The sequence below is a fragment of the Suricata suricatta genome, chromosome 17 (assembly GCF_006229205.1).
Source record: "Suricata suricatta isolate VVHF042 chromosome 17, meerkat_22Aug2017_6uvM2_HiC, whole genome shotgun sequence".
In the NCBI taxonomy this organism is placed as follows: Eukaryota; Metazoa; Chordata; class Mammalia; order Carnivora; family Herpestidae; genus Suricata; species Suricata suricatta.
In genome coordinates, this window is record NC_043716.1 from 38127943 (window position 1) to 38137972 (window position 10030).

Here is a 10030-nt window from a genome sequence, read left to right on the forward strand (position 1 = left end):
TTATAGTAAGAATATCTTCTATGATTGTATGTTTCACAACCACAGAGATCACAGCTGTTTTATTCACCAATTTACATCCAGTGGGTGATATAAGGTGGGCGCTCAACAAATATTTGTTATACAGATGAATAAAGAAAATCATAAATGAACATGAGATGACCCCCTGTAATGCAGTACACTGAAAGGTGTCCACTGTAAGACAGCGAGGCCTCTGCTGCATTCCCTACCCATCTTTCATTGTTATCAATCACTGCTTCACTCAATCTCAGGTTTGTGAGTAGCACTGTCCAATAGAATTTTCTGTAATGACAAGGATGTTCCATATCTGCTCTGTCCAATGGGGAGTCCACTAGACACATATGACTATTAAGCACTTGAAGAAATGTGGCTAAGGTGAAACTAATTTTTTAATTTTATTTCATGTTAATATCTTTATGTTAAAATAGCCACATGTTGTGGCTTCTGTATTGGACAGAATAGCTCCAGAGGTTCTGTTTCCGATGGTGTGGCAAGCAAGGTTACTTGGACTAACCTGCATCATGAAAACAACTAAATATGCTGTATTATTTTCTAATTGTGAATCTTCTTTTTTTAATGTTTATTTATTTTTGAGACTGAGACAGAGCATAAGTGGGGGAGGAGCAAAGACACAGAGTTGGAAGCAGGCTCCAGGCTCAGAGCTGTCAGCACAGAGCCCAGTGCAGGGCTCAAACTCATAAACTGAGAGAACATGACTGGAGAGAAGTCAGACACTTAACTGACTGACCCACCCAGGTGCCCCTTGAATCTTTTTAAGAGCATCACTGAGCTGACATCACTTCTCCCTTAAGAGGAGAAGTTGCTGAATTTGGCAAACCTGATTTGTAGTTTTCATGACCTTTCTGGGAGACAGAAACAGAAAATAAAGCCTAGGACCCGACCAAGGTAGAGGCTCCCTTCCATAAAGCTGGGACCCTCAAGGGCCATACCTCTTGGTGACCCAGACATAAATTCAGCCCACTCACCTCCCATCACCAGGGCACTGTAAGGATAGTTACCATTCACAACTGAATGATTCAAAAATACTTCTGGCCATGAACTGAAAAAGGCTTCTGACTGGTAGAGCCCCAGTGCACTGGCAGGAACAAATGCAAATCCTGTCTGGAGGGACGCACCACCATCCTACCTCAACAAAGTCCCACAGATAATATTTTGAGGAAAATAAGTGTGGCAATCATTAGTGCTCTTACCAAATACTGCTATCTCTCTCCTTTTCAGAAACATGGCAGAATGCACTTCTCTATCCCCTTTGGAGTGAGGCATGAGCAAGTAACTTGTTTTGGCTAATAAGATATGAATAGAAGTGACACATATCATGCATCATTTCCACACCAAGGCTATATGAGCTGATGTACAATGTGCCACTTTTTCTTCACCCTCCCAAGCAGATTTGGAAGTCTGTCTAGAGTTGAAGCAACTGCCAGCCTGGATCCTTAAGTAAGTATGATGATTAAAGCCTCCTAATGGCTATGTGGGACATAGAGCATGCCCAAGAAATAAACTCCGTTGTGATAAGATTTAGGGAATTGGGGAGTTGGTTGTTACTGCAGTAGCCATAACTTAGCCTACCTTGACTGGTACAGTGAACAATTTGCAGTCATGCATAACTAGGCATACAAGGAAGCAAGGCACCATGAGTGAGAATCAGCAGAAACAAGAGAGCATAAACAGATGACAAATCAGATCCTGGAATTATCAAATATGGGTTATAATAAAGTATATTGCTATCTTTAATGGAATGAAAGGCAAGCTGGAAAATATCTACAGGTGTGGATAAACATAGCAGACAAGAAAAAGTCAGCCCAGTTTACCCCCCCCCCCCTTAGCACTTCATGGATGTAGAAAAGTCAAGATGTAACCATCTGGTGCTTTCTTTTGATTCCCACCACAAGGGAAGACAAACCAGAGGCCCAGACAAAGTCTTTGTTTCACTCACTACTGCTGCATAATAGTAAACTCAAATATAGTGAAATAAATCATTTTATATGTGATATAAAGCATGTTATTATGCTCATGGATTCTGTGGGCCAGGAATTCTGAAAAAGCAAAGTAGGATGGCTTGTCCCTGCTCTGTAATGTCTGGAATATCATCTGGAAAGACTCAAAGCCTGCCTGGGCGTCCTCAAGACAGCCCACGAGAATGAGGTGGAAGTTGCATTGCCTTTTATGATCTATTCTCATAAGTCACGTGGTGTCACTTACTCTACAGTCACAAACGTTCCCAGATTTGAGGGGAGGGTCTAGGTTAATGGAAAGCTAACATAATCATGATGTAGGAAGAGCAGGGGAATAAGAGATATTATTGCACAATTCTCTTTTCATACAGTCTTTCTCTTCTCCTGGGTAATCCTTTCCCAGCCTGTGGGATGCATATGGCCTACAGTCTTTGTCCTCTGCCTCTTTCCTCTCCTTTCTCCCCAACAAAAAAACCAAGAGGTATCTGGCATCAGCCATTTCTTCAGATTTGCTAAAAACCCTTTAATTGAACCATTCCCTGTATGCTCACTGTATTTCTTGCCTCTCTGTCTCTGTGTCTGTCTTTCATTGCCCATTAACAAGAACATAGGGGAATTATTTGAAGGAAGTTGGAGTAAGTAGGACAAGCCCTCTCAGTTGGCCATGAAGGCCAATTTAATTCAATACTCTGGTTTACTGAAGTCAGAGAAGTATGAGGACCAGAAAAGATGATCCATGTTGAAGGCACACTTGTCTCCTATTTCCAGGAAAATCTTCCCAGGCCTATATTTTATGTGTGGGACATTATTGCCACCACAAACTCCATTACCTGCCATCTTGGAACTTTCCCTCCATATATAATTAGGGTTCTCCAGAGAAACAGAACCAATATGATATATGTAGATAAATAAATGTAGATATAGATTATAAGAAGAGATTAATTATAGAAATTGGCTCACATGATTATGGAGGATGGGAAGTCCCACCATCTGCCATCTGCAAGCCAGAGAACCAGGAAAGCTAGTATGATCCAGTCTGAGTCTAAAAGCCTGAGAACCATGAGCACCAGTATCCAAGGGCAGGAGAAGATAGATGTCCCAGCTCAAACAAAAAGAGAGCTAATTAATCCTCCCTCTGCTTTTTTGTTCTCATCAGAGTCTCAGTGGATTGGATGATGCCTCCTCACATTGATATCTTCTTCTGATTCAAATACTAACCTCTTCCAGAAACATCCTCACAGACACACCCAAAATAATTTTTTACCAGCTATCTGAGCATCCTATAGCCTCATCAAATTGACACATAAAATTAACCATCACACTTCACAACCCCCATTTTTCTTTCTACTTCTATTGTAAAATTTATGACAAAAGTTACCCCTGGAAGACATTCTTAATTAAATCAATTATATGCATTTGAAAAAGGAAATTCCATTTTGAGGAGGAAAGTTTCCTAATACATTGAATCCATAAGATCAGAGCTTAGAGAAACTTGCGTACCCACACATGGTCCTTCTTGGTAACCATACACTTATCTCATTGTTGCTTCTGTGCTTGAGAGCATTTCTGCATTTGTGTTTGGAGAGGGTGCCTTCCAATTCTCCTAGAGAGGAAAACACTCATTATATATAAATCTCATGCAGTGCTTCCAGGAGAACTCCCACAGAGATGAGTATGAATTCAACATGGGTCATCTTTTCTGATCTTCACACTTCCCTGACTTCTGTCAACTCTGTGGTATTGAGTAAAATACCTTAGATACTGCAGGCAAAGCTAAAGCAGTTAGATCTTTTATAAAAGACCCACTTGTCCTCCTTTCTCCTAATCACAGGAAGTATGAAAATCACAAATGCCTTTACACAACTGCTTTATTGCACGGAGCTGGACAAATGTCATTCCACCATTTTGTGGCTGTGGGTGGCCAGGACCAAACAAGAATGAATATCCCCCTGGTAACCTAGCCTATTCTTAGCACCAGACATTTCTACCAAGTAAAGAGCACCAAATAAGATTCCTGGGATTCTGACAGCCATCACTGGCTGAAATGAAGAGATTGGCTCACTTTTTCTCCCAGTTCCTATGTGTTTTGTTTTATACATTGATAGCAACAAAATTCTTTAAGAAAAAGACTCTGGGCAAAGAGAAAGAAGAGCATGGACAAGAAGGAGCCAAGATGGCAGAGCAGCATAGAAGTTCTCTGTTTTTCTCATGCCCAAAATGCAGCCAGATCAGCACCAAACCATTTTGCACATCTCAAAAATTTATCTGAGGATTAACACAACAAGCTGCATAACTCGAGCCACAGAACTCAGCAAATATACAGCATGGAAAGGTGAACTGGGGGAGAGAGAAGCCACAGAGGGTAAGGAGCTGTTTTTTGTGGAGAGAGGACAGAGAAGGGGGGCGGGTATACAGAAAATCTCTTCCCCCAAAAGTTCCTGGATAGAAAGAGAATGAGTGAAAACATCCACAAGTGACTGAACAAGAAAGGGAGAAAGGAAAAGGGAGAGGGTTTCAATACCATTAGGACTCTATAAACAGGGGAGAGAAAACTTGGAAATTCCACAGTTAAAAAAAAATTTTTAATGTTTATTTTAGATGCAGAGAGACAGAGCACGGGGTGGGGGGAGATCAAGGGAGAGGGAGACACAAAATTCAAAACAGGCTCCAGGCTCTGAGCTGTGTGCAGAGCCCAATGCGGGGCTCGAACGCACAAACCATGAGTTCATGACCTGAGCTGAAGTCAGACACTTAACAGACTGAGCCACCCAGGCGCCCCAGAAATTCTGCAGTTTAATACCTGGTAGTGCTCTAGTGAGAGGGGCGAATCCCCAGGAACAGGTGGTGAGGTTTAAGGGGTCTCTGGGCCATGGGGAGAAGTGGTTCCCCTGCTAGGAGGACATTTGGTAGAGGCTGTAAACTCCCCCACAACCCGACAGGCAAAGTTCCCAGTGAACCCCAGAGAATAGCCATGTTTGCTGGCATTGGAACAAAGATACCAGGGTGCACTGAAACCGGGCACCAGTTGTGTGTTGTGATTTACCATAATCCCTGAAGCTCTGCTGCCACGTGATTGCATGAACTTTTTCTGGGGCAAGCCAGCACCGGGACAATCTTTGAGCCTCTGCAGTAGTGCAATCACAAGAAAGTTCCCAGGGGGCAAGCTGGCACCCAACCATTGCTCCTTGAGACCCTTTTCCAGAGGGTTGGAGCAGGTCCAAGCTGCAGAGCCCTCTGAAGTGATGGGTTTGGAAACACTGGCCCATCGAAGATAAAATTCAGGAGGGAGGTGCTGCCTGGCAGGCTGACAGCTTAAACACAGACAGTGTAAAAGTGGGGAGTGGACAGAAACCAGAGACAAAGGAGGAGTACTTGATTGCCAGTCAGTGAGAGTGCAGTGTTCCTGTGCCAGAGACTGGGAAGCTGGGTAAAGCCATTTTCGCCTCTCCCACACATGTGCCTAGATGTACATGCACAGTCACGTGCACACGCATGTATGGAGCTGGGGAGAATGGAGCCATTATACCAAGCCTCATCCAATTGCAACAACCAAGCCCTAGAAAACTGCCATAAGTCTCTCCACCTGCTTGGTGTACCAAGTGAAAAGCCCTCCATAGTTTGATTTCTAGTAGAAACTGGGTATAATTTAATTTGGATTTCATTCTATTCCCTGGTCCATCTATTTGGTTTTTTCTTTTTCTTTTCTTATGCTTAGATACAGAAAGAAAAAATTAATTTTTATTTTCCATTTTTGTAAAAAAAAATTTTAACTATATTTTTTATTTTTTGTAAATTTTTTTATTCTATTTTACTTTCCTCATTTCATTTTATCCAATTTTATTTTATACATTTTTAATTTTTAAACATTTTCTTACTTTTTTTCTTTTCTTTTCTTTCCCTTTTTTCTCTATTCTATCAAGCTTCTTTCACCAACCAGACCAAAACATATCTAGGATCTAGCTTCCTCTCTTTGATTTTTTGTGTTGTTTTTAATTTTTTAATTTTTATTTTTTATTTTATTAGTTGTCTTTCTTCCTCCAGAATGACAAAATGAAAGAATTCATGCCAAACGAAAGAACAGGCAAAAGAGCATGATATAAGAATTAGAGGGACATCTAGGTAGCTCAGTTGATTAAGCTTCCAACTTTGGTTCAGGTCATGATCTCACCATTTGTGATTTTTGAGCCCCACGTTGGGCTCTGGGCTGTCGCCTCAGAGCCTGGAGCCTGCTTCAGATTCTGTGTCTCCCTCTCTCTCTATCCCTACTGTTCTCAAGTTCTGGTCTCTCTCTATCTCAAAAAAATAAATAAACATTAAAAAAAAAGAATTAGGGAACTCAGTGATTCATTAAAAAAGACCAATAACTAAATCATAGGAGTCACAGAAGTTGAAGAGAGAAAAAAGGGTAGAAAGTTTATGTGAGCAAGTCATAGTGGAAAACTTTCCAACCTGGGGAAAGAAACAGACATCAAAATCCAAGAAGCACAGAGAACTTCCATTGGATTCAACAAAACCGGACTATCAACAAGGCATATAATAGTCAAATTCACAAAATACAGAGATAAGGAAAGAATTATGAATGTAGCAAGGGAAAAAAGTCCTTAATCTATACAGGAAGACAGGTCAGGTTTGCAGTAGACCACTCCACATTAACTTGGCAGGCCAGAAAGGACTGGGAGGATATATTCAATGTCCTGACTCGAAAAAATATGCAACCAAGAATTCTTTATCCAGCAAGGCTGTGATTCAAAATAGGACAGATAAAGAATATCCCAGAAAACTAAAACTAAAGGAGTTCGTGACCACGAAACCAGCCCTGTAAGAAATTTTAAGGGGACTTTCTGGGAGGAGAAAAGATGAAACAAACAAACAAAAAAACTAATAGGCAACCGACAGAATGGGAAAAGATAGTTGCAAATGACATATCAGATAAACGGCTAGTATCCAAAATCTACAAGGAACCCACCAAACTCCACACCCAAAAAACAAATAATCCAGTGAAGAAATGGGCAGAAGACCTGAAAAGACACTTCTCCAAAGAGGACATCCAGATGGCCAACAGACACATGAAAGGATGTTCAGTGTCACTCATCATCAGGGAAATACAAATCAAAACCATACTGAGATACAACCTCACACCGGTCAGAGTGGTTAATATGAACAAATCAGGAGACTATAGATGCTGGCGAGGATGTGGAGAAAAAGGTCACCCTCATACAGTGTTCGTGGGAATGTAAACTGGTACAGCCACTTTGGGAAACAGTGTGGAGGTTCCTCAAAAAACCAACAATAGAACTCCCCTATGACCCAGCAATAGCACTGCTAGGGATTTACCCAAAGGATACAGAAGTGCTGATGCATAGGGGCACATGTACCCCAATGTTCATAGCAGCATTGTCAATGATAGCCAAATCATGGAAAGAGCCTAAATGTCCATCACCTGATGAATGGATCAGGAAGATGTGGTTTATGTATACAATGGAGTATTACATGGCAATGAGAAAGAATGAAATCTGGCCATTTATAGGAAAATGGATGGACCTTGAGGGTGTCATGCTAAGTGAAATAAGTCAGGCGGAGAAGGACAGATACCATATGTTTGCACTCATAGGTCTAACAGGAGAACAGGAGAGACCTAATGGAGGACCAGGGGGAGGGAAAGAGGGAAAGAGAGTTGGGGAGAGAGAGGGATGCAAAACTTGAGAGACTATTGAATACTGAAAACGAACTGAGGGTTGAAGGGGAAGGAGGAGGGGAAAAGAGGTGGTGTTGATGGAGGAGGGCACTTGTGGGGAAGAGCACTGGGTGTTGTATGGAAACCAATTTGACAATAAACTATTTAAAAAAAATAAAATAAATTCATATCTTCCACTACTCACTCTAAATGTCAGTGGACTAAATGCTTTAATCAAAAGACATAGGGTAACAGAATGAATAAGAAAACAAGATCCATCTATATGCGGTTTACAAGAGACCCATTTTATTTTATTTTTTATTTATTTTTAAATAGTTTAGACTTAAGTTTAGACTTAAAGACAGTTTCAGATTGAAAGTAAGGGGATGGAGAACCATCTATCGTGTTAATGGTGACCAAAATAAAGCTGGAGTAGCCATACTTATATCAGACAATCTAGACTTTAAAATAAAGAACCTAACGAGATGAAGAAGAGCATTATATCATAATTAAGGGATCTATCCACCAAGAAGACTAACAATTGTAAACATTTATGCCCCCAATGTGTAAAAACCCAAATATTCAAACCTATTAATCATAAACATAAAGAAACTCATTGATAATAACACCATAATAGTAGGAGACTTCAACACTCCACTTACAGCAATGGACAGATCATCTACACAGAAAACCAACAAGGAACCGATGGCTTTGAATGACACGCTGGACTGGATGGACTTAATATATGTATTCAGAGCAATTCATCCTAAAGCAGTGGAATACACATTCTTCTCAAGTGCACATGGAACATTCTCCAGAATAAATCACATACTGGGACACAAATCAGCCTTCAAGAAGTACAAAAAGATTGAAATCATACCATGCATATTTTCAGACCCCAACACTATGAAACTTGAAATCAGCCACAGGAAAAAATTTGAAAAGACAACAAATACTTGGAGATAAAGAACATCCTACTAAAGAATAAATGAGGTTAAAGAGGAAGTTAAAAAGTACATGGAAGCCAATGAAAATGATAACACCACAGCCCAAACCCCTGGGATGCAGCAAAGGTGGTCATAAGAGGGAAGTATATAGTGGAGGGAGGAGCCAAGATGGCAAAGAGGAAGGGAGCTCTGTAAACTTCGTCTGCCCCATCAATCGAACTGAAAGGGACATTACTTTCATCTGCAAGAGCGGAAGAAGAAAATACGGACTCCAGAAGGAAGAGAACCTGAAGGATACCTGAGTGAGTGAGTGAGAGTGCGAACTGGGGAGATTGGAAAACGGGCCAGCCCTAGACGGGCAGGGGAGGTGGGAGCCCCAGCCCAACGCGGGGCAAGCGCGCGGAGCCCAAGAAGCAAAGGGAAGAGACAGAGAGACTGAACACACTCATAGTACTGTCTCTGGCGAAGAGGTAAAGAACGCTTAACTGCGCTTGGAGAGAGAAGCTCACTCCATAGATAACTGCTGGGTAGCCTAAATTCCGAACCCAGGTGATGCAAGGGAAGGAACAGCTTCCAGCCCTGCACCATCTTGGCGAGGAGTCAGCGGCCGCGGCAGTGGCGGTGTCAGGGGTGCTCACTTCGACCTCAGTTTTGGGAGTGGGAGCACAACCTCATTTCCACAGCGCCTCTCGCCCCCAGCATTGGCTGTGTGAAACCTGAATCCCAGGTGCCAACAGGGAGAAAATAACCCCCACCTCTGTGCGATCCCAGCAAGGAGTTGGCGGCGGTGGAGACCTGGGTGCACGCGCAGGCTGCAGGAGCTCCCAGCTCATTTCCAGCAGCTCCCAGTGCCTCCAGGAACAGCTGCACACTCATTCCTCCCCCAACGCAAACGCTATCCCGGCTGGGGGTTGGGTCTGTGAGGTGCACACGCAATTCACTTCCTGCTGCGCATCTCGCCTCAGGTAGGGGCAGCTGAATTCCCTGCCTGAACCAAGATAAACTGATTCCTCCCCCTAAGAAGCCAGCCACCAAAACAAATACATCTCATCTCTGGTAGCATAAAAGTGCATGGACTGGAACTTTGAAACGAGGTGGGCCTGGAAAATACAACTCGGCACAACTGCGGCACAAGGAGATCGGACTCATTAGAGTGGCCTACAGTTCCTAGTTCAGCGGAGCTTGGCGTGCCGCCTATCTAATCTCTACAGACACCAAGGCGGAGCCTTTGAAAGCAGCCTCCAAGACCTACCACATCAAACCACACCTATCCATGAGGGGGAGCTGCTGGGGTTTTTTTGTTTGTTTGTTTGTTTGTTTTATAATATTTTCTTTTTTTTCTTCATTTTCTTTCTTTTCTCCTTTTTCTGTACGTATTTTTATTATTATTATTACTTTTTTTTACTTAAATTTTT

At 42.1% G+C, this 10030-nt stretch overlaps 1 protein-coding gene across 1 annotated transcript in view; it reads right to left on the minus strand.

The window, feature by feature from the left end:
* Nucleotides 1-4845: 4845 nt before the first annotated feature.
* The window catches only part of LOC115281620 (keratin, type I cuticular Ha3-I-like), a 17014-nt gene continuing 11829 nt past the window's right edge, over nucleotides 4846-10030 (minus strand). Inside the window, exon 8 of the mRNA XM_029927035.1 lies at nucleotides 4846-5305. Within this exon, the coding sequence (XP_029782895.1) occupies nucleotides 4846-5305 (460 nt within the window). The remainder of the gene's footprint in view (nucleotides 5306-10030) is intronic.